The sequence below is a fragment of the Barbus barbus genome (assembly GCF_936440315.1).
Source record: "Barbus barbus genome assembly, chromosome: 19".
NCBI classification, from domain to species: Eukaryota; Metazoa; Chordata; class Actinopteri; order Cypriniformes; family Cyprinidae; genus Barbus; species Barbus barbus.
The window spans coordinates 26,167,379-26,193,289 of record NC_136747.1 but is presented as its reverse complement, the minus strand read 5'-3'; the positions used below and the strand labels follow the sequence as shown (position 1 = coordinate 26,193,289).

At 35.9% G+C, this 25,911-nt stretch overlaps 1 protein-coding gene across 1 annotated transcript; it reads right to left on the bottom strand.

Annotated features, from left to right (window-relative positions):
* Positions 1–881: 881 nt before the first annotated feature.
* LOC306885688 (BOLA class I histocompatibility antigen, alpha chain BL3-7-like) lies at positions 882–25,659 on the bottom strand. Its single transcript, XM_079442380.1, has 8 exons — positions 25,449–25,659; positions 12,237–12,497; positions 3,970–4,245; positions 3,508–3,807; positions 3,132–3,230; positions 3,029–3,046; positions 2,857–2,917; positions 882–2,765 (listed from the first exon to the last, which is right to left on the bottom strand). The coding sequence occupies exons 1-7, from the start codon at positions 25,525–25,527 to the stop codon at positions 2,868–2,870; spliced, it is 1,083 nt and encodes a 360-aa protein (XP_079298506.1). The 5' UTR covers positions 25,528–25,659; the 3' UTR covers positions 882–2,765; positions 2,857–2,867.
* Between the last annotated feature and the right edge of the window lie 252 nt (positions 25,660–25,911).

Here is a 25,911-nt window from a genome sequence, read left to right as displayed (position 1 = left end):
AGCATTCATTAACAAAGTGATGTAAATGCTATAATATATATATAGTATAATACACTTTACTATAGTATGGTTCAAAAACACTATAGTATTTACTATGAATTACTATAGTATTTTTTCATGTGGGCTGTAACTATTCATAAACTCGGTCCTTAACTCAAAGAGGATTTGCATAATGTTGTGCTCTCATGGTGGTCTGTATATACTGTAAAGTCTATGGTGTAGGAATATAGCCTAAAACTTACTGTCCAGCAACATAAAAATACTGTATTTAAATCTTCCTCACGCCTCTATGGTCAGATGCACATCTGCTCTCACTGACTCCGCCCAAAGTCCAGTCTACCTGCAAGCTGATTGGTTCTCAGTGGCAGCACAAGGACTTGACGAGCAGCTGACGCTGTCCAATATCATGAGAGCACCTTCAGCTTCTAAAGAGCCACAAGGTAAAGAGTCCATATTTCTCATATATTGCAGACATAATAATAAATAGCCTACATTTTACTGCATACAATAATATATAATAGTGTATTTTGCATAGAATATTGTATAGTAAATTATAATAATTGTTTGTAACGAGCCAAAAGGTAGAGCCCAAGTTTCTCATGTATTGCATAAACATTGTATTAATATATTGCATAAATGCATGTAATATCACACACTTCTTATCAGCACAATAGATCATATAAAAATTATAATAAATGCATATCATTTATAATAATTTTTAGAGCAGTACTATTAGTAGTAATATTATAAAGTTATACATAATATGTGATTTCAAATTTGATTTGTATTTTTTTAGATTGATTTGCTTTCAATCAGATTTGAATATATATATCTTATGATGTGATTTCATATTTTATTTGTATTCTAATTTTTGAATTTTTGATTTGCATTCCAGTACGATTTTGCAATTCATGTATTTTATAATTTGAGTCATTAAAGTAAGGACTAAACTCTGTTGAACCCTTCTGATTTAATGAGGGTTAAACACTTGTCTTTGCTCAATTAATCTCACTCTTCTCTCTCTTTCTTGATCTCATACACCTGCAATAGCTCGTTAAGGACATAAATACTCACCTCTCACAACCTCCCAGATTCTGGTTTCATCAAGCACTGCTGTGTGTTTACCTGCCCTGACTACTCACCTCTGCTCCGGTCCACCTCAGCAACACTTGCAAGACACTGAAATGTTATTATCTATTATCTCAAGTTTCTTCACTACCAGCTCATTCATTACTGCTGCAGCTCTTCAATAAAGTAATTGCTGTGAAATTCAGTGTCATCTCTTCTCTTATTGTGATAGTTATACAGTTTATACAGTCAAATCATTATTTCTATGGCATGTCCCCATAAAAAATGGAAACTCGGGTTCCATTTGTAACTTCTGGGAAACTTCACGATCTGCAATCCCAATAACAACTCTGTCCCGTATTTGTTCCTCTTTGCTCGCACCAAACTCGCAGTATTTGGCCAGTTCATAGAGGCATCTCACGAAAGGTGAAAACAGGCTCTTTCGTGAATAACATTCCTTCTGGACACGAAATGTTCATTAAATTGGCCGACAACAGTCTCGTAATTATTTGCATGTGAAAATTCAGCAAACGTAAACGATCCGTCGTCGTCAATTTTTCTTACACCTATACACTGTAAAAAGTAATACCTAGATCTAACTTATAAAAAGTGAGGCAAGTGGCTGCATTGGATGTTTCAAGTTTTTACGTTGTCAATTTGCAGCCTTTTTTAAGTATAATGAACACTGTAACATTACTTAATACAAACGCAACAAAATCAAGTTGAGTTAACTAATAGTACTAGTATTACTCCGTTAGATAAACCTACTTTTCTTGGTACCTTAATGCATGATACTTTGCTTAACTAACTTCCAAATGCTTAAGAATTTTTTTCCACTGAATTTTTTAGTATACAAAGTGGTGGAAGGAAACATGACTTGCTTTTACGTTGGCTATCAACCAGCAGTTCATCTAAACGAGAACACAGACATTGAGGAATTAAATTTTATTTTAATTTGAAATTTACATTTTTCTCATACAAATTGTTCAAATGTCAACATAAAGAAACCTTTGAGCAGATATTTATATTTATCCTTTAGAATTAAAAGTAATATTAATGTAAAGACAGTGATGCATAAAGACTTCTTTTAACCCAATTTACAGCAAATTGGACTTAAATGTAAAAGCAAACAAATACATAAGAATTCAATTATAATTAAACTGGTAACAACCGATCACCAACTCTTACAATTAACTTATCACAGGATATGTAAAAGAATAACAAACAAACCCAAAAGAAACAAACAAAAAAAAAACCCAATTATATTTATCTAAGGAAAGCTAACAGAGTGTAAAGGATCTGTGGACTGGTGCTTTTTCATAGCTAAAGCTTCAGATTTATGCAGCAGGACTGACAGATTCACCCACTAAAACAATATTACAATCACAATTATTCTCTTCATTTATTTAAACCACTTTATGATGTTATGATGTACTACAACATGTACTTGGAGGTTAAGAAAAAAGGTATGGTGAATTACACCATTATTAAGTCCTTTGTGAAATAATAGCTCCTCCAGAAATGATTTAAATAACTATTAAGTTCTGATGTGATTTTTACAGGATTCAAGGATTCACCGAAATAATTAGAAATAAACCAAAGCCAGAACATTTGTAATGAATTGATGGAAAAACATAATTATGCAGAAGAGATGCCACACTCCAAATCCTCATCCTCCAACTCCTTCACGCTATTCTCTGTCAAAGGAAAATTTCAGTGATGAGACACAGAGACCTACAATCATACACATTACACAACTTTCCATTATAAGCTTTTACTGAAACTCACCTACTTGCCATTTACTTTTTCCAGAGAGCTTGATCTGAATTTGCAGAATCAGAATCTTTGGCTACAAGACAAAAGGGATAACATTGTAAGACATGTCTTCCTTTTGAACAGTTTCTCATGAAATAAAATAGCTTTTATTCTATTAATCTGTAAGAAGACATGTAATACTTACTGCTTGTCCTCCCATAGCCTGCAGAGAAACAGAATGAGATTATTATTAACATATCTGGTAACACTTTTGCTATATAAATAAAATTAGAAAAATAAGTACTTACCATTGGACTTCCTCCAAAAAATGAGCCCAACTATGACAGCTAGGAGAGCAACAAAGCCCACAGCACAGCACACAATGATCACAATTGTATTGTCAGAGCCTGTAATCAAATAGCATAACAATTAAACTTAGCAACAAATAAACCTGAAAAAAAAACATATAGAAATGTCTTTATGGCTGGTTCACAGTCCTAGCTCAAGAATCAGTCAATTAAAGGGACAAGCACAACATTTGGATGGGGATTATGGGAAAAACAAAAATCTCAATACAAAAAAAACTTATGTACACATACTATATAAGTGAAGTGAAGACAGATCCCACTTGAAATATCTGATAACACAAGATATTTCATATGACAGAAACGTTCATGCACATACCTGGGTTTGAGCGGATATCATCCACAGTGACAACAATGTCCTTCGCTGCTCCCACATGCTGAACCACACATCTGAAGTCATTTTTGTTCTTCTTCCACTCCTCCGACTTTACTGAGAGGGTGATGGTCTTCTGGAAGGTCCCGTCTGCGTTTGGCATAGTTGTACCAACATCCACATCCTCGTGATGCTCTTCACCTTTTTTCTGCCAGGTCATCATTATGTTGCTGGGGTAGAAGCCAGTAGCTTGACACAAAACTGGAGACGAAGAGTCCTTCTGCAGCAGGAACACCTCAGGTGCATCTGCATAAAGATCACATAGAGATCAAATTTCAAACATGAACAATTATTTTCTGATGAATATTGAAGCATATAGCGATAACTGTTAAAATAATTTATCATTAAGATCAAAACATCAAAAGGTCTCTCAAAATGTAGTGACTATCAAACAACTGATATTCATACCTTTTCTTTCCAAAGTGCTCTTGCCATAACCCACATACTTCTTTATCCACTCAATGCATTCATTCTCCAGATACACTTTGAATCTTTCAGATTGGGTTCTAACAGCATCCCATTTGTTCTTGGTAATCACAGCTTTATCATTAGCAGCAGTCCAGGTGAGAGAGCTCTTATCAAAGCTGATGAAGTCACCTCCATCATAACCATACTGCATGTATCCTTGTTTGGTGCCATCATCATCCAGCTCACAGCCGTACATGAACTGGAGTGTGTGAACACCTGAGAGAAACAACACAGATCATTATATCACACTCACCATTCCTCACTTTCTCTAAAACAGTCTTAAAGACTTGATAATTAAGCAGAATGTTTTCCAGTCTTTTTTTCAACACAAAACCAAACATTGACATAAAGATGAGAGCAATTATGATTGGCTAAAGGAACTGGTTTGTACTAATATATACAAACATCCAGGAAAAGTTATTCAGTAAAAGATGAAAGTAAAATGTAAGCTATTTCAATGCGAATCGGATTTGCATGTTTAGACGCAGGTAATTCGTCCAGATATCAGAGATGTATCCGATTTTAAAGCACATTTTAAAGTGGCTCAGGACAGACGCGAAACAATCATATCTTGTGCGGATTTGTGTCACATGTGAACAAAAAACATCAAAAGTTTGTCACGGTAATAGCAGCTTTTCAGATACAGATTGCCATGTGGTTTCGACGATTCTGGGTGGTTTCTAGGCGATTGCAAAAAGCGTGAAGTTTGAAGTAGTTTTAAATCTGAATTGCTTTTAAAAGTTTGAACACCTGAAATATAACTTTATTTTCAGTTAAATAAATGTAATATATCTTTGTTCAATAATATTTTATCTTTTGTATTTTGGGAGAATTTCATGACTCTAATGAATATTTATGGATTAATTATGATCAATTATTTCCCATAGAAAATAATAAATTGTTTCCCTAATATGTTCATCTTATCTAAAGCATCTCTGCTCACACTTTTTATGTTCAGTAAAATCAATGTAATATATTTTTGTTCAATAATAATTTTTCTTTTGTACTTTGGGAGAATTTCATGGCACTAATTAATATTTATGCATTATTATGATACATTTTTTCCAAATAAAAAAATAATACTTTTTTTTCCTGATATTTCATCTCATCTAAAGCATTTCAGATCACGTTTAACATTTTCTCCTTTGTTTCTAAAGCAGAACCAGTCCATTTCTTACAAAAAAAGAAATAATAATGAAATGATTTATGGTTTGTTTCAGTCGGTTTGTCTTCCTCTGATGCTGACAGACACTGAACTGAAATACTAACAGTTTAATCACTGAATCTACAGCAACACAGCAAAACAAATGATTTTTTAATCAGTAGCATTGATTATGCTTGATATTTTTAAGTATTCTTCAAGTACTGAAAGGATCATTAATAGAATCGGTTAATAAACTGGATCCTTAAATTCCTCATGATTCCTGTCACTACTCGTCTATTATTTTACTCTAAACTGATCAAGATGTTTCCATCCAAAGTTATGAGTTAAACTTATGCGCAAAATTGGACTATTACATAAAACATTTGCGAATAAAGCACCGTTTCCATCCAGTGAGCTGAAGTGAAGTCTGCTGTTTGTGAACACAGTTCTGGGAGTTAATTATAACGAGACTTTGCTCAAGCATTTTAAAATTACAAAACTAGTATTTCAGACGCTGTGAACGAGATCGAGTTATGAGTCCCATCACAAACTCACATCTTTATTGATGCGCATTAAGAAATTTATTCTGTAAAAGTGTTTCCATCATAGTTTATGCGCATGTTTTCTTACCGGATAAGAAATGTATCCGACTTAGTTGAGCGCATAAGTTTTTTTTTATGCGCATTTTTAGACTTTATGTGCATCTTGGCGTTTCCAGCATTTTTTTTATGTGATATCCCAAAATGCTCATAAAAATAGGTGATAGAAACATATAAAGCAGAGTTTTCTGGACAGCAGACAGCAGAATCTCTAAAGTGACCATGATATTAAAATCAAACCAGAACTGTATTTGATTGATCTCAGAGCAAAATTAGATCAAGCTGATCAAGATTCAAGATTCAAGAGTTTTATTTGTCACATACACAATTATACAGAGTATAACCAGCAGTGAAATGTAGGTCAGGTCCGCTCCAAGGACAGTGCAATTATAAAGAATACAAATATTAAGAAGAAGTACAAACATAAAATAAAAGATAAGATAGGATACAAAATATAAATATAAATGTGCAGGTCAGTATGTTGTTGACAAATAGTAATGAGAGGAATGTGCAAAAAATAATGTGCAAAAAGTTGTACAGGGAATTTGAATAGCAGCAATATGAGGTAGAGAAAAATTATGAATAGCTTATTGATATATGATATTTACATGGAGAAAAAATTATGAATAACTTATTGATATGGTGATATTACATGGAGTCAAGTGGTATTATGACACAGAGTTAGAGTTTAGGAGCCTGATGGCCTGGGGGGAAGAAGCTCCTCCTAAGTCTCTCAGTTTTTGCCATCAGGCTACGGAAGCGTTTACCAGATGGAAGCAAAGTGAATACAGTTACCAGGGTGATTAGAGTCCTTGAAGATTTTAACAGCTCTATTTTTGCAGCGTTTGAGGTAGATGTCCTGCAGAGAGGGGAGAGCAGACCCTGAGATGCGCTCAGCTAAGCGCACAACTCTCTGTAGTGCTTTGCAGTCCTGATTGGAGCTGTTTCCATACCACACTGAGATGCACTGAGTCAATACACTTTCTATGGTCCCTGAATAGAAAGTTTTCAGGATTGCTGGTGAGACCCTGAATTTCCTCAGCTGTCGCAGATGGTACAGTCTTTGCCTGGCTTTCTTAACCTGTGATTGGATGTGTGTAGTCCAAGTCAGGTTCTCGGAGATGTTTACGCCGAGGTACTTGAAGCTACTCACCCTCTCCACAGGGGTCCCACTGATCATAAGAGGAGTGTAGGGCTTCTGCTGTCTCTTCCTAAAGTCCATGATCAGTTCTTTAGTTTTCCCCACATTCAGTGAGAGACAGTTGTCCAGGCACCATGATGTGAGTCTCTCTACCTCATCCAAGTATGCGGTCTCATCGTTGTTGGAGATGAGGCCCAGAACCACAGTATCATCAGCGAATTTAACAATGGATGTGGAGCTGTGAGAGGACACGCAGTCATGTGTGTAGAGAGAGTAGAGCAGGGGACTCAGGACACAGCCCTGTGGGGCTCCTATGTTCAGAGTGATGGAGTTTGAGGTGAACTGGCCAACTTTCACCACTTGAGATCTGCCGGTGAGGAAGTCTTGAATCCAGTCACAGAGTGAGGAGTTTAGGCCGAGGTCAGTGAGTTTAGATGCCAGCTTGATGGGGACTATAGTGTTGAAAGCTGAGCTATAGTCAATGAATAGCAGCCTTACATAATTCCCATTGTTGCTGTCCAAGTGTGTGAGGGAAGAGTGGAGAACGTGAGAAATGGCATCGTCCGTGGATCTATTTGGGCGATAGGCAAACTGAAGAGGGTCCAAAGTATCAGGGATGGAGGAGCAGATGTGGCTCTTTACAAGTCTCTCAAAAACCTTCATGACTATAGATGTGAGGGCAACTGGGCGATAGTCATTCAGGCAAGAGGGTTTATTGTTCTTTGGCACAGGGATAATAATGGATTTTTTTAATGGAGTGGGAACCACGGAGGTAGCAAGGGACTCATTAAAAATGGAAGTGAACAAACCAGCGAGCTGATCGGCGCAGGACCTCAGAACACGGCCGGTTATCCCATCAGGACCGGCTGCTTTCCTGACGTTCACTCTCTTTAACGCCCTCCGAACCTCATCCTCCGACACGGTGATTACAGGATCATCGCTGCTCTGCCTGCTGCTTCCTGACGCGCCGCCGCCGTTGCCATCGAAGCGGCTGTAGAAGATGTTTAACTCGTCGGCCAGCAGCGGATCTGCTCTCACCTCCGCGGAGGATTTGTTTCCGAAGTCACAGATGGTCCTCAGTCCCTGCCACATCCGTCGAGAGTCGTTGAGCTGGAAATGAGACTCAATTCTCTCTCTGTATCTGTGTTTAGCGGCTCTTACTGCGCGTCGGAGAGCATAGCATGATGCTTTGTACTCGCTCGTATTCCCAGACAGAAGAGCCTCATTGTAAGCGGCAGTGCGTGTGTTAACCGCGGCACGGATTGTTCTGTCCACCCACGGTTTCTGATTGGAGAATGTCCTTATCGTTATTGTTTCTGTAGCTTGCTCGGTTAGCGTGTTTACGAAGCTTAATGCTACATCCGTGAACTCGCTGACGTCAGAAGAACTCGCCCGGAACATGTCCCAGTCGACGTCATCAAGCGCAGCCTGCAGCATAGTCTCTGAGTGGGAGGACCAGCGCGTCACTACTCTCTGCACCGGAGGTTCCTGAACGAGCCTTTGTTTGTATCCCGTTGTTAGAAAAATTGTGGCATGGTCCGATTTGCCAAAAGCCGGTAGTGAGCGGGCTTTGTAGGCATCCTTGAACTGAGTGTAGCAATGATCCAGTGTGTTTGGTCCTCTAGTTGGACAGGATACATGTTGATAAAAGTTCGGCATGACCTGCTTGAGGTTGGCTTTGTTAAAGTCCCCCGCGATGATAAAGGCAGCATCAGGATGTTTGTTGATGTAGCCGCTGAGCACATCGTGAAGCTTAGACAAAGCCAAGCCGGTGTCCGCCTGTGGTGGAATGTACACAGTAACAATGATCGATGAAATCTCCCGGGGCAGATAAAATGGGCGGCAAATAATGGAAAGATGTTCCAGATGAGGCGAGCAGGAACGCGACTGAATGGAGATATTCCTGGGATCACACCATTTCTTGTTGATCATGAAACATACTCCTCCACCCCTGGATTTACCGGCCTCTGCTGTTCTGTCCGTCCGAAAGACAGAGAAGTTATCACTCGGCATTACAGCAGTGTCCGGGACCGAGGACGAAAGCCACGTTTCTGACAAACAAAGGATGTTGCAGTCCCTTATGTCCCGTTGGAAACTAATCCTGGCTCTAAGATCGTCCATCTTATTCTCCAAGGATTGGACATTAGCAAGGAGAATGCTTTGAAAAGGAGGACTGTGAGCCCTTTTCCTGAGTCTGACTCGAATTCCAGCGCGCTTCCCGCGGTGTTTCTTGGTCCGTCGCCTCGGGGGGTTATTGTTCGTCTCCGTGTTCCGAAGAATCTCCAGAGGCCACGCAGGATTCGTGGATAAAGTGTCCTGAAGCAGGTTGGTGTAGCGGTTTCCAATGTCCAAAAGTGTTTCTATGTTGTAGGTGATCAGTGCCGACGTGAAATGTGTAAAAAGAGAAAGTAAAAGTAGGGAAAAAAGTAAGTTTAAGCAAAGTCTCAGTGGAGCGACCCGCACGGCGTCCGAACACAGCGGCGCCATCTTGGTTTCAAGATGCAGATCAAGATGCTGCTTCAACAAAGGCTCATCTGAGAGTTTAATGCAGTTTTAATAGTTGATCATTCTGCAGCAGAGACATAGATAAAATTTTCCCCATCAAAAATAATAATTAAAAAATTATATATATTTTTTTTTTTATGTCATCTAAAGCATCTCTGTTCACACATTTCACATTTTTTCCTGTTTCTGAAGCAGACAGTTAATTTTTTACAAAAGAAGAACTAGATTAAGAAGATTTTCAAGACAAACTTTATGTTGCTTGAGAAAACAGTTTAAAAAGCCTGAAGTAGTTTTAAATTTAAATTGCTTTTAAACGCTCAAAATATTGAAAGTGATGTCTTTCAGACAGATTGCTGTGTGGTTGCTAGGGTACTCTGTATGGTTGCTAGGGTGTTCTGGGTAACAGAAAACATGATTTCTATTGTGATGTCCTCATTAGATGAACAAGACAGCAAACAGACCGCACAATCAGTTAGGGGTGGGCGATATGGAAAAAATATCATATAATGATTCTTTTTAGAAATGCCACGATTCATGATTTTATCACGATTCTTTGTCATGTTGGTTTTACTATTTTGGTTTTACAAGTTGTCTGAGCATTACAGCCAAACTAGAAAAACAAAGCCTTTCAAGGTAACAAAAAACAAACAAAAAGACATGGCAGATATTTAGGCCAAAGTGGAGTGAAGATAAAAATCTTTGTCATCATTGTATCTTTCTTATTAAAAAATAAGAACAAAGATACATATTACAAATATACAAATAAAACAAACAGTGCTTTATTTTCAGGTACAATAGGTGTATTTAGCAGAGCATTCAATGAAATTGAATGAACAAATATAAAAATAAAACACTATATAGACTGATTCCTAAAGCAACTGTATTAAAGTTTTTCAGTCAAGAATAGTGAGTGATTTTTCTCTTTGCGTTTTGTTGTTTTGTTAACGTTAAATGAATAGTTCCCCCAAAACTAAATAGTCATCTGTCTGTCAATTCTGTCATAATGTTTTATTTTTATACCACCATTTACTCAAAAGTTGTTTTAAACCTGAATGAGTTTCTTTCTTCTGCTGAACATAAATGCTATTTTGAAAAAGGTGGAAAACCAAACAGTTGCTGGTCCTCAGTGACTTCCATAGGATTTTTCTTTTCTACTATCAAAGTCAATGTGGACCAGCAACTGTTTGGTTACCCTCATTCTTCAAAATATCTTATTTTGGGTTCAGCACAAGACATTATTAGAGGTTTGGGACATGTGAGTGAGTAAATGACAGAAATTTAATTTTAGGGTGAACTATCCCTTTAATGACAGTCGACAGCATGTTTAGTGTCCTGTCCCTTTAAGAGCTGCACGCATCTAATATACAGGCACGCATCCGTTTCTCTCTTAACTATTTACTTTCATTTTAGAGATAACCAACTCAGTCTGTATGTAAACCTTGTGTGTTTGACAATATTAGCGCTAAAGATAAGTTAGACAGGCGTTTTAGTGCGCGTGCTTCAGGTGTATGCGCTCAGAACAAGCGCACGTCAGACCAGCGCGCGAATTAAACATTTAACCAGCAAGGCTTGTATGCAAATAATGTACTTTTGCGATGGCGAATAAGTGCATTGTCCTGTCTGAGTAACTCTACTGCTGTATGTCGTGTTGTACAGTATATAGAGACGGCGGCGCCAGAACTGTAATTGACAATGTGCGCAGTAGCGCGATACTACGATATTTCTTCAAAAGCAGATCGTGGAGACATTTTTATCGTCCACGATCAAAAATCGTCATATTGCACACCCCTACAATCTCAATGTAGTTTGACTCAAGGATGAACGACTCTTATGAATCAGTTTGATTGAATCACTCACTGAATGAATCATTAGGAGCCGCTGTCGTCTGATTCGCTGCAGCAGATGTCATGTGATTTTCATCACGTCCAATCAAACTGAACCATGAACTGTTTCTGTGTTGTGTGTGTGTTAGGCTTGAATCAAATCAGTGAAGATACTGACTGATTGTTAAAGACCAACATCAGGAAGAACATCCCCTCGGTAGAAATTGTGTTACATAGCATGTCTAGTGTGTGTCTGTGTGTGCATGTTTATGTGGTTTATGAGGACACAAATGTGTATAATGACATGGGTATGACAGAGGTATTACAATATGAAGGTGGTTTATGAGGACACTGCCTATGTCCCCGTAATTCAAAAGGCTTAAAAAAAAACATACTAAACTGTGTTTTTTTTGAAAATCTAAAAATGCACAAAGTCTCCTGTGAGGGGTAAGTTTAGGTGTAGGGTTGGTGTAGGGCAATAGCACACACAGTTTGTTCAGTATAAAAACCATTACGCCTATGGAGAGTCCCCATAAACCATAAAAACCAACGTGTGTGTGTGTGTGTGTGTGTGTGTGTGTGTGTGTGTGTGTTCTGCTGTTTTAACACCTTTTTGTCAAAACTGAGACATACAATGTTTGAGTCATAAATATGAATGAATTGTAAAAGTGTCCCAATGTGAAATATAAAAAATATCACTACCTTACTGTACAATAAAAAAGACAAAAGTAAACATATCTGTCTTTAGTGGATATTAGTGTTTATTTAACAAACACATCTTTAATACTGCCTAAATAAAATAAAAATAAAAGATATTGTAAATGCTATGTAAATGGTAGCTGTACTCCTAATACTGTATCATTAGTATGTAAAATAATCAAAACTAGGACCCCCCCCCCCCCCCGGAGGTTTGTGCTACCGCTGTGTGAAGAGATATTTCACTGGCAGCTAAAACTGATGGCTTTGTCTGTGTGTAACGTTTGTTATCAACTTACCTGCTGACTGGTTGAAGCGTTGCTTTAGGATCTGGACGCCGGTTATGAAGAGCTGATGTGTGCCAATCTGAATCTGAGTCTCTGAGTCCCAGTAATCTGCTCCAACATTCTGTCTGATCCACTCTGTCTTCGGCACAGCTTCCTTTGTGTTGCTGTCAAAGTATATAAACTGCTCATCATCAACCAGACCAACAATAGTGAACTCTGGGAAGTCACTGATTCCAGACACACCGGTGTAGTAGTATCTCAGAGAGTGTGATCCTGAGGACCGAGACACAAACAGAGAGAAGCTCATGATCTCAAATTAATCATCTCCACATAAAGCCTGTTCAAAATTCACTCTTTAAGAGTTACATCAACACTGAAATTCACAATTAGGCTATATTAAAATAATTTACACCATAACAGGTGAAAACACTTACTTATATTACAATATTTAAATTGACTAACAAAAAAAGAAAAAATGACACCCTGATATACAAAAGGACTGTAGCTTTAGTTGTTTATTATCTCTGTAATTATGTTCATATTTCAGATCTTCCTAATCTGCCTAAATTCACATTTCAGACCTTGTCAGTTAAGTTACTTAAAAATATAACACAAGACGACATAAAAGACAGATATCTAGACACAGTAAACTATGTTTGATTTGATATATACAGCTGAGATTTCAAGATCTCACTTCAGGTAAAGATAAATGTAAGAAGAACAAATCTATTATTGAATATATTACTGGAAATCTGTCCAAAAATAGAACAAAGAAAGAAAAATGCTACAATAATGATTTGTATTTGATTAACCTATTTAACAGGAATGTATTATTATTATTATTCATTAGTACAGCAGATTCAATGTGAAAGGAATGAAATGCAATAAGTTTCTGGTATTTTAGGACGCAGGATTAGTGTGAAATATGAAGTAAAAAAGGGCTTGTATTATTGCACATATTAGAAGTTGTAAAATTATTATAAAACACATAAAATGCTCATTTCAAAAACAGCCTTGTGCAATAACAGGGATGTTTTTCTGAACATTTTATTATTGGTTTTATAGCATAATGTAATGTAGTTAAATTGTTTAATTAATTGATATGGTTCATTTTTTTCTCTAAAAACGAAGCCTTATGCAAAGTGTGCACTTTCACAGTCACAGTCACAGTCAGTGTGTGCACTTGCTTGGCCATTTGTAGTTGATAAACAGGAAAGTGGGTTCAAGCGCCAGCAGAAGGCAGTGTAATGAAGTGGTCTTTAAGAGAAGCAGTCTATCAGCGGAAGTTTAAAATCAGCTCGTAAGTGTATTTACTTGTCTCAGTGTTTAGCGCATTTGCCGTTGCTAGGAAACGCTTATTTTGTTTACTAGGATGAGAGTTGCTGAAATCGCGTTTGGTCTCGTACTGTATCGTGTATCTTGTCAGTGTGTGCACTTGCTTGGCCATTTGTAGTTGATAAACAGGAAAGTGGGTCCAGCTGAATTGAAATGATCATTTGTTGGTTTGGTATAATAAAGGTTATTATACCGCGGCAGCGGTCGCGGCAGTCGTCGTGTGAAGCCCTCTTAGTGTGAAGACCAAAGAGTGTAAAGACCATCGACTCTACCGTGCGACTCCACCGGGCAGGGACACCGGCAAGGGATAGTAGTAGCTTTTTATTTAATTTTTTCATTGATATGTTTATTATTGAAATGTTGTTGTTATATGCATGTGTTAATTTTATTTAATTTTTTTATTTTCTTAAATATGTGGGTAGATAGTATTTATAGAGTTGTAACTTTTTAGTTTTAGTTACTTTTTCTTATTTGTAAGTCGCTTTGGACAAAAGCGTCTGCTAAATGACAAAAGTAAAAGTAAAGTAAAGTAAAGGGCATATATTTATGTCTGAGTTAGTTACGGCTCAAAACATAACAGGCATAAAGAGTTTAATTATTATGAAACCGAATGTCTAATAAATGTCAAACGTAAAACTAACTTTATCGCTGTCTGTTACTGTGTTTTCCCTCATACTCTGTGAAACAATCATTCTCATGTTTATTAGTAGACCACAACCAATAGTGAGCTTCGCAAGATGTTCGTCATCTGTTTCCGGGTAAAGAAGTGTTTCTCAGGTTAGAAAATGAAACTGATCTGCATCTGACCCGACACAATAACATGCTAACAGATGAGTTAGTTTTAAACACATCAAACATTAAACCAACAAACAATCCTTTGTTAAATTAAACCATACAACATTTTTTTAAAGAAAGCTTAGCTTACATTGGCACTACTGTAACATTAACAAAGTGTAAAGTCCTACTCAGCAGCATAAACGAGACAAACTCCGACAAGCAGAAGCACTACAACAAGCCGAATTCGTGATATTCTTGAGAGGCAGCTCATTTTAGGTTGAAATTCACATTCTATGCTAGAAATGACTTGAAATTTTAAGTCAAGTCACCTTTATTTATATAGCGCTTTTAACAATGTAAATTGTGTCAAAGCAACTGCACAATATCAAAATCAAAATCCTCTGGCCAACAAACCAGCAGTTCAATTTAACTGCAGCAAAATCAGATTGTAAGGTCTCAACTAGTTCCAGTGGTCATTTGGTAATTCTGTATGTTGTCTGAGCGTTGGCATCCTCTTAGGTCCTCTGAGGGGTTGGCATTATCTTTTCTCAGGTGTTCGGTCATCTCAGATCATTTAGGGGTTGGATCCAGACTGAAGCTTCTGTCATTCCTAATTACCACGGGATGTTAATCCCGTGGCAGAAACAGAGACAAATAGAGACATAATTAGCGTAGCTGCTGTTCCATCTAAGCAAAAATGATTTGTTCAACCCAAGCTAAAGAATAATAATAATGTACATTTGATCAGATATACTACAGTACAAGATTATAAAATGCATTATGTGAATGCTTGGCTAAAGAGATGTGTCTTTAATCTAGATTTAAACATAGAGAGTGTGTCTGAACCCCGAACGTTATCAGGAAGGCTATTCCAAAGTTTAGGAGCCAAATGTGAAAAAGCTCTACCTCCTTTAGTGGACTTTGCTATCCTAGGCACTACCAAAAGTCCAGAGTTTTGCGACCTTAAGGAGCGGGTTGGATTGTAGCGTGGTAGAAGACAAGTTAGGTACGCAGGAGCTAAACCATTTAGGGCCTTATAGGCAAGTAATAATATTTTGTAAATGATACGGAACTGAATAGGTAGCCAGTGCAGAGACTGTAAAATTGGGGTAATATGATCATATTTTCTTGATCTGGTAAGAACTCTAGCCGCTGCATTTTGGACTATCTGTAGCTTGTTTATTGAAGATGCAGGACAACCAGCTAGAAGTGCATTACAATAGTCCAGTCTAGAGGTCATGAATGCATGAACTAGCTTTACTGCATCAGAAACAGGTAGCATGCTTCGAAGCTTGGCAATGTTTCTAAGATGGAAGAATGCTGTTTTTGTAACATGGGAAATATGATTTTTAAAGGACAAGTTGCTGTCTAAAATAACACCCAGATTTTTGACTTTAGAGGATGTGACAGTGCATCCGTCTAGTTGTAAATTGTAATCCAAGAGATTCTGTGTATTGTTTTTTGGTCCAATAAGTAATATCTCTGTCTTATCTGAATTTAATAGGAGGAAATTATTGGTCATCCAATCTTTTAAATTTTTTACACAATCTATTACCTTAGATAGTTTAGAAGTTTCACCTGGTTTTGTTGAGATATATAGTTGAGTATCATCAGCATAGCAATGAAAACTAATCCCGTATTTTCTAATAATATTACCAAGAGGCAACATGTATATTGAAAATAGAAGAGGACCTAGGACTGATCCTTGTGGTACTCCATACTTTACTGGTGATAATTGTGATGACTCTCCATTTAAATGAACAAAGTGGTAGCGATCGGACAGGTATGATTTAAACCACCTTAAAGCCTGCCCTTGAATACCAATATGGTTTTGTAGTCGATCTATGAGTATATCATGGTCTATAGTGTCAAACGCAGCACTAAGATCAAGTAATACTAGCAATGAGATGCAGCCTTGGTCTGAAGCAAGAAGCAAGTCATTTGTAATTTTAACAAGTGCAGTTTCTGTGCTATGGTGAGCCCTGAAACCTGACTGAAATTCTTCATAGAGATCATTTTTTTGCAAGAAGGAGCACAATTGAGCAGACACAACTTTTTCTAAAATTTTTGACATAAACGGAAGATTTGAAATGGGTCTGTAATTTGCCAGTTCATTAGAATCTAGTTGTGGTTTCTTAATAAGAGGCTTAATAACCGCCAGCTTGAATGGTTTTGGGACGTGACCTAAGGCTAACGATGAGTTAATAATATTGAGAAGCGGTTCTTCTGCTACGGGCAACAACTCTTTCAGTAGTTTAGTGGGTATAGGATCTAATAAACACGTTGTTGGTTTAGATGCACTGATAAGTTTATTTAGCTCTTCCTGTCCTATAGTTGTAAAGCACTGCAGTTTTTCTTTGGGTGCGATGAATGAAGCTGAAATACTAGACGCAGTAGAATCTACATTTGTTATTGTATTTCTGATGTTATCTATTTTATCAGTAAAGAAATTCATAAAATCATTACTATTAAATTGTGAGGGAATATTTAGATCGGGCGGTGTCTGTTTATTTGTTAGTCTAGCCACTGTGCTAAATAAGAACCTTGGATTGTTTTGGTTATTATCTATGAGTTTGCGGATATGCTCTACCCTGGCAGCTTTTAGAGCCTGTCTATAGCTGGACATACTGTTTTTCCACGCAATTCTAAAAACTTCCAAGTTAGTTTTTCTCCATTTGCGCTCAAGAATACGAGTTTCTTTCTTGAGAGAATGGGTATAACTGTTGTACCATGGCGCAGTACATTTTTCTCTAACCTTTTTCAATTTGAGGGGGGCAACAGCTTCTAATGTATTAGAGAAGATAGTGCCCATGTTGCTAGTTATTTCGTCTAGTTCATGTGTATTTATGGGTACACAGAGCAGTTGAGATAAATTAGGCAGGTTATTTGTGAATCTGTCTTTGGTGGCTGGAACAATAGTTCTGCCCGGACGATAACGCGGAGCCATATAATTAATATCAGTAATACGCAGCATGCACGATACAAGAAAATGATCAGTAACATCATCACTTTGAGGTATGATATCTATATCGGTAAGATCAAGTCCATGCGATATAATTAAATCTAGCGTATGATTAAAACGATGAGTGGGCCCGGTGACGTTTTGCTTGACTCCAAAAGAGTTTATTAGGTCAGTAAACGCAAGTCCTAGCACATCATTTGTATTATCAACGTGAATGTTAAAATCTCCGACAATTAGCAGTTTATCAACATTAACCAATAGATCTGAGAGGAAATCTGCAAATTCTTTTAGGAAATCTGTATATGGCCCTGGCGGTCTATACACAGTAGCCAGAGCAAGAGATAAGAGAGATTTATTTTGCATATCTAACAGTGTAACATTAAGCAGAAGTATTTCGAATGACTTAAACCTCCTGTATCCGGTTTTCTGAGTAACATTGAGAATATCACTATATATTGTTGCCACACCGCCGCCACGACCAGTCTGACGGGGCTCATGTTTATAACAGTAGCTCGGTGGAGTAGACTCATTTAGACCAAAATATTCATTTTAAGTGAATAGAATAGAAATAGAAATTTTAAGTGAATATCAAACGTCGGTCTCAGTTGTTGACTCTGAACTAGTAAGATGTCTCTGTGTCAACCCCTACAGTTCCAGCCAGTAACTAATGATTATAGACATGTGCAGCGTCACAAGTTACTAAGCGGAGTTTGACTGTTGATCACCAAAAGGGAACAAAATAGGCCAGCTAATTAAATTAAGTGAATATAGCATATAGGCCTGCTTTGATCTGCCATTTTTCCCAAATAAGAAAGCTAAATAAAGGAAATCCATATTGTCAAGCAACTCTCACTAAACTGTAAAAATGTTTTTTTTTTAGTTGTAAGATGTTTTACTAAAATAGCCTACTATTTAAATTATTTTTTTATTTCAGATTTTCAAATAATTCAATGTATAAGCTACTTGAAGTTTCTTTGTAATTCATTGTGAAATGTGTGTTTGACAGCAGGGAAATCTCCTCTTTATCTTTCCTAAACTCCTAAGATACAGGTAAAGTCTCACTCCAGCTGAAGCAGTTCATTTTGTCCACTGATGCTTAATTGCCTGCATGATAATAACAGCAGCTGCCTGTAAAACATATAAGTGCAGTATTAAACTGCAATGTGCTTTAGGCCTACCTGTTTACATATCCCAAGCTTTATTCTTTAAACTTACGGACACAAGTGCAGAGAAATTAAAGCAGGAGCGAGTTTTACTGTTATGTCACTATTACTGAGGTGATATAAATATACCTGTTATGGTTACTATATTATTATAAATATACCTGTTATGGTTACTATATTATTATAAATATACCTGTTATGGTTACTATATTATTATAAATATACCTGTTATGGTTACTATATTATTATAAATATACCTGTTATGGTTACTATATTATTATAAATATACCTGTTATGATTACTATATTATTATAAATATACCTGTTATGGTTACTACATTATTATAAATATACCTGTTATGATTACTATATTATTATAAATATACCTGTTATGGTTACTATATTATTATAAATATACCTGTTATGGTTACTATATTATTATAAATATACCTGTTATGGTTACTATATTATTATAAATATACCTGTTATGGTTACTATATTATTATAAATATACCTGTTATGGTTACTATATTATTATAAACTCACATCTTGACATTTTCTTAATGACAAAAACTTTGCCATGTATATGGTGCTGGTGGCAATTTATCTGAAGTTTTGAACATGGATATAACATCCATATACCTACAGTAACAATCTGTTCGACAATGCAATACAAAATGGTTCAATTAACAAATAAACTGATTAAAAAGAAGATGATGATTATTTGTGATGCTTGCAATAACCAGAGGCGTTGCTAGGGTTGGGAGAGATAAGGGCTTAGCTCCACCCACACAACCATAATTGATCTAAAATAGATTTAATTCATACTAAGTACTTCAAACCCATTAACATATTTATTGACATATCAATTACTGATATAAAATTATAATTAAACTATAATTAAACAATGCGCATGTCTTAATATTATGCCTAAAATGTGTTTTACTATCAAAAATATACCTATAGTTTTAAACCAGGGCTGGCGAACGTAGGTCCTGGAGAGCCGCAGCCCTGCAGAGTTTTGCTTCAGCCCTAATCAAACACACCTGAACAAGCTAATCAAGGTCTGAAGGGTTACTAAAGCTACATGCAGGTGAGTTTTAATTAGGGCTCGAGCTGAAATCTGCAGGGCTGCATCTCTCCAGGACCAGAGTTTGCCAGCCCTGTTTTATACAATCAAAGTATACCTGGGGCCTGTTTCAATAAGGAGGTTCAACCAACTCTGAGTTTAAACTTGAACTCAGAGTTGACTTACTCTGAGATGGGAAACTCTTGAGTTTTCGGTTACAGAACAGCTGAATAAATTTATCAGTGCATCTAAACCAACAACATGTTTATTAGATCCTGTACCCACTAAACTACTGAAAGAGTTGTTACCTGTAGCAGAAGAACCGCTTCTCAATATTATTAACTCATCGTCGTCTTTAGGTCACGTCCCAAAACCATTCAAGCTGGCGGTTATTAAGCCTCTTATTAAGAAACCACGACTAGATTCTAATGAACTGGCAAATTACAGACCCATTTAAAATCTTCCATTTAGGTCTAAAATTTTAGAAAAAGTTGTGTCTACTCAATTGTGCTCCTTCTTCTACATGTTGCCTCTTGGTAATATTTTTAGAAAATACGGGATTAGTTTTCATTGTTATGCCGATGATACTCAACTATATATCTCAACAAGACCAGATGAAACTTCTAAACTAATAGATTGTGTAAAAAATTTAAAAGATTGGATGACCAATAATTTCCTCCTATTAAATTCAGGTAAGACAGAGATATTACTTATTGCACCCAAAAACAGTACACAGAATCTCTTGGATTACAATTTGCAACTAGACGGATGCACTGTCACATCCTCTAAAGTCAAAAATCTGGGTGTTATATTAGACAGCAACTTGTCCTTTGAAAATCATATTCCCCATGTTACAAAAACAGCATTCTTCCATCTTAGAAACATTGCCAAGCTTCGAAACATGCTACCTGTTTCTGATGCAGAAAAGCTAGTTCATGCATTCATGACCTCTAGACTGGACTATTGTAATGCACTGCTAGCTGGTTGTCCTGCATCTTCAATAAACAAGCTACAGACGCAGCGGCTAGAGTTCTTACCAGGTCAAGAAAATATGATCATATTACCCCAATTTTACAGTCTCTGCACTGGCTTCCTATTCAGTTCCGTATCATTTACAAAATATTATTACTTGCCTATAAGGCCCTAAATGGTTTAGCTCCTGCGTACCTAACTTGTCTTCTACCACGCTACAATCCAACCCGCTCCCTAAGGTCGCAAAACTCTGGACTTTTGGTAGTGCCTAGGATAGCAAAGTCCACTAAAGGAGGTAGAGCTTTTTCACATTTGGCTCCCAAACTCTGGAATAGCCTTCCTGATAACGTTCGGGGTTCAGACACACTCTCTCTGTTTAAATCTAGATTAAAGACACATCTCTTTAGCCAAGCATTCACATAATGCATTTTATAATCTTATACTGCAGTTATATCTGATCAAATGTACATTATTATTATTGTTTAGCTTGGGTTGAACAAATCATTTTTGCTTAGATGGAACAGCAGCTACGTTAATTATGTCTCTCTTTGTTTCTCTGTTTCTAATTAACATCCTGTGGTAACTAGGAATGACAGAAGCTTCAGTCTGGATCCAACCCTTAAATGATCTGAGATGACCGAACACCTGAGAAAAGATAATGCCAACCCCTCAGAGGACCTCAGAGGATGCCAAAGCTCAGACAACATACAGAATTACCACATTTTGCCACAAGTTAAATATATTAAGTTTCTGCAATATATAAATATATTGTGGAAACTTAATTTCCTGTAGAGCTGCTTTGCAACTATTTGCATCGTAAAAAGCGCTATACAAATAAACTTGAAACTTGAAATCAACCAAATTTCAGAAATTTCCCTGGCTCAAATTTTTGAATTTGCTAATATTTCTTCTAAAGAAAGATAAACATGTATAGTGAAGATAGCCCAAATATTAATGTCATGGATTAATATTTACTGATTAATCCACTATTTTGTAGTGGGGGGGGGGGGGGGGGGTCAAAATGGCAATTTTCATCTGATATTCAGAGCAAAATTACAGGGGGTTAAAAATGACTTCAGAAAGATGGCAGCATCATGTTACTTTTACACAGAGATCGGTAGGTCTGTTAGTAAAATCTGTTGACTTTAGCAATCTTTGTTGTGTGTTTATGTGCTGGTGGTGACCAGTCAAAAATGGGGAAACAGCACAAATTGTTTTCTCCAAAGTTTGCATGCCTGTAACTCGAAAGGTATTAAAGATATCTTAATGCCCTTTTAGATATTGGGTCTTAACAAACTTTCCTTTTGGCATCTTAATTTTTAAGGCCCTATATGGTTCGGTTCCAGAGATATTGGAATTTCAATATGGCTCCAAGAGTAAAATGTTAAAATATACATATTATCAGTGGTCAAAAACCACTGTTGAATATGAATGTTGAAACTAGCCTATCTTGTTTAGTTCTGTCAAAACAATTGCATTGCACATGTCTGAGTGCCATAAATATTATTTTTCCAAAGTTTGCATGCCTATAACTCAACAAGTATTAAAGATATCGCAATATGATTTTATATTCTAGTTCTTAATAACTTTTCTTTTGGAATCTTTATTTTCAATGTTCTGTATCATTCAGTCACAGAGATATGGGGACCTCAACGATGCTCCATTTTCAGACCTATTTTAGTGGCTTAAAAGCAAATGTTGGTCACTTTGTATACAGATTATACTTATCGTATTTAAAGCAGAATGTCTGAAGAATAAGTAATGTTGTTTACCCATTTTTGACTGGTCACCACCAGCACATAATGCAACAAAGATTGCTAAAGTCAACAGATTTTACAAACAGACCTACAAATCTCTGTGTAAAAATAACATTATGATGCTGCCATCTTTCTGAAGTCATTTTTACCCCTTTGTAATTTGGCTCTGAATCTCTGGCTTTCATCACTATATGTCTGTCTTTCTTCAGAAAAATTATTAGCAAAATCAAAAATTTGAGCTGGGGACCTCTGGTTGAGTTGACATGGAATGACCCTATTGTTATTATTATTTATTAGTGCAATGGATTCAGTCATATCAAAGTAATGAAATGCAATAAGTTTCTGGCATTTTAGGATGCCAGATTAGTGTGAAATACTGAGTAAAAGGTGTTTATCCTGCTGTCCATTTTGCTTACTACACAGATTTCAGTAATGTGATTGATCTATATGTCTGTTGTCCAAGGGTTGTCTTCTTTATCCCTTCCAGTCCTAGCTTTTACTAATTTGAACGATGACTGAAACCTTGTATAAGGGCACTTCTTGTGTTTATTGCCATCTTATGTTAAATCACTCGTTATATTACTCAACAAGACAGAAAAGTACTATTTAAGTCAGATGAAGTATAAAATGTTCTTTAGATTAACGGCAAGGCAATTGCACTCAGTGAACTGCTGTCACTGTAAATCAAAAATAATAAATCCAATTCAATCACAAGAATTTGTAAGTACCAGATGGTGATTTAGTTTGAATTTGTAAATAACTATACAAAAATGTACGACTTAAAACATCACCATGAAAAATAAACCCTTATTATCTCATCCCTAAATCTACAACTGCCTACATTCACTTTTTATTTATTTTTTATTTTTTATTTGTCAGTTTCAAAGAAATATTCTTCTTGTTGTTATTATGGAAAGAGTAAAGTTGCCATCTGAATAATAAGTAGGCCTATAGTTTAGCATATTTTTAAAAAGATGACTTTTTACAGAAATAATATACTTTAAAAAATATACTTGAGCAAAACTAAATGTAATGCATTTTATTTATAATTAAAGTTAATTTAATATTAAATTAAACTTAATATTAAGTTAATATTAAATGTAGTTGAACTAGAAATTGAAAATTGAAACCATATATATATATATATATATATATATATATAACATGGGGAGAGTTGTAACAGCACCATTTCCACCAAGCTAGGAGATATCTAGACACAGTAAACTATGTTTGATTTGATATATACAGCTGAGATTTCAAGATCTCACTTCAGGTAAAGATAAATATAAGAAGATATAACAAATCTATTATTGAATATATTACTGGAAATCTGTCCAAAAATAGAACAAAGAAAGAAAAATGCTACAATAATGATTTGTATTTGATTAACCTATTTAACAGGAATGTCTTATTATTATTATTATTATTATTCATTAGTACAGCAGATTCAATGTGAAAGGAATGAAATGCAATAAGTTTCTGGTATTTTATGATGCAGGATTAGTGTGAAATATGAAGTTATAAATGGTGTTTATCCTGCTGTCTATTCTGCTTTCAACACATAAACACACTCTTTCTCTCTCAAACAGGATCAGATTCCAGAGATTGATGTGATTGATCTGTTTTATATGTCTGTTGTCCCGGGGTTGTCTTCTTTATCTCTTCAAGTCCTAGCTTTTACTATTTTGAACAATGTGATTAATTGAATTTACAATTAATTTTTTTTTTTTTACATTTAAGTAAACAAATTTAGTTTGACTAACTTTCAACGTGTTTTTTTTTTTAAATGTAGCTAAAATAAATTGTTTGCAGCCACTGACTTTAACTTATTATATTTTGTCCCAGTGGTACTGTAACCTTGTATAACAGACACTTCTCGTGTTTATTGCATCTTACAGTAAATCTCTTGTTATATTCCTCAACTGTAAGTCTCTTTGATAAAAGAGTCTGATAAAGAAATACATGTAAATGTTTTGTGGCATTGCATCTCCATCTAGTGGCCAAAACACTGCAGTCAAATCCCCTAAAACCACACCACAAACATCTTTTCTTTCCAGTTGTTCGTGGGATCTTGTGAAGAAACAGAAAAAAAATACTGTTACTTTTTATTCTGCTGTAATGGTAATTTTCCACAATACATGGCAGGATAATTACAAAGCTATAAGGGTTATTGCTAATTAACAGCAGACTGAAGTGTAGCGGGTCATCGGTATCCGGGCAGAAAAACGCTTCTCGGGTCAGAAATGAAACTGATCTAGCTTCGCTCTAGAATATGTTTTACTTTTATAAAACACGTCAAAATATGCTACGCGTCTCTAAAAAAAGAGTGTTATTTACACGAATCTTTGACACAAGTGGGCTGTTCTTGTCTGTTTCAGTAACAGAATAACTCAAATATATTCAATAAAAATAATTATTGAATATATTACTTGAAATCTGTCAAAAGAAAATAAAATGCTACAATGATGTTTTGTTACAATGATTTGTAGCCTATTTGATTAACCTATTTAACAGGAATGTGTTGTTATTATTATTATTATATTCATTAGTACAGCAGATTCAATAATGTGAAAGGAATGACATGCAATAAGTTTCTGGTATTTTAGGATGCTAGATTACTGTGAAATATGAAGTAAAAAAGTGGGCTTGTATTATTGCATACATTAAAAGTTGTAAGATTATTATAAAACACATAAAATGCTCATTTTAAAAACAGAGCCTTGTGCAATAACAGGGATGATTTTCTGAACATTTTAGTATTGGTTTTATAGTATAATGCAATGTAGTTAAATTGTTTAATTTATATGGTTAATTTTTATTTTTAAAAATTCTCTAAAAATTAAACCTTGTGCAACGTAAAGGTCATCTGTTTCCCGCCGTCTGTTACTGTGTTTTCTCTCATACTCTGTGAAACAATCATTCTCATGTTTATTAGTAGACCACAACCAATAGTGAGCTTCGCAAGATGTTCGTCATCTGTTTCCGGGTAAAGAAGTGTTTCTCAGGTTAGAAAATGAAACTGATCTGCATCTGACCCGACACAATAACATGCTAACAGATGAGTTAGTTTTAAACACATCAAACCAACAAACAATCCTTTGTTAAATTAAACCATACAACATTTTTTTAAAGAAAGCTTAGCTTACACTGGCACTACTGTAACATTAACAATGTGTAAAGTCCTACTCACCAGCATAAGCAAGACAAACTCCGACAAGCAGAAGCACTACAACAAGCTGCATTCGTGATATTCTTGAGAGGAGGCTCATTTTAGGTTTAAATTCATATTCTAGGCTAGAAATGACTTGAAATTTTAAGTTAATATCAAACGTCGGTCTCAGTTGTTGACTCTGAACTAGTAAGATGTCTCCGTGTCAACACCTACAGTTCCAGCCAGTAACTAATGATTATAGACATGTGCAGTGTCACTAGTTACTAAGCAGAATTTGACTGTTGATCACAGAAAGGGAACAAAATAGGCCTAATAATTAAATTAAGTGAATATAGGCCTGCTTTGTTCTGCCATTTTTCCCTAATAAGAAGAAAGCTAAATAAAGGGAATCCATATTGTCAAGCAACTCTCACTAAACTGTAAAATGATTTTTCCTAGTTGTAAAGATGTTTTACTATAAAATAGCCTACTATTTAAGTTT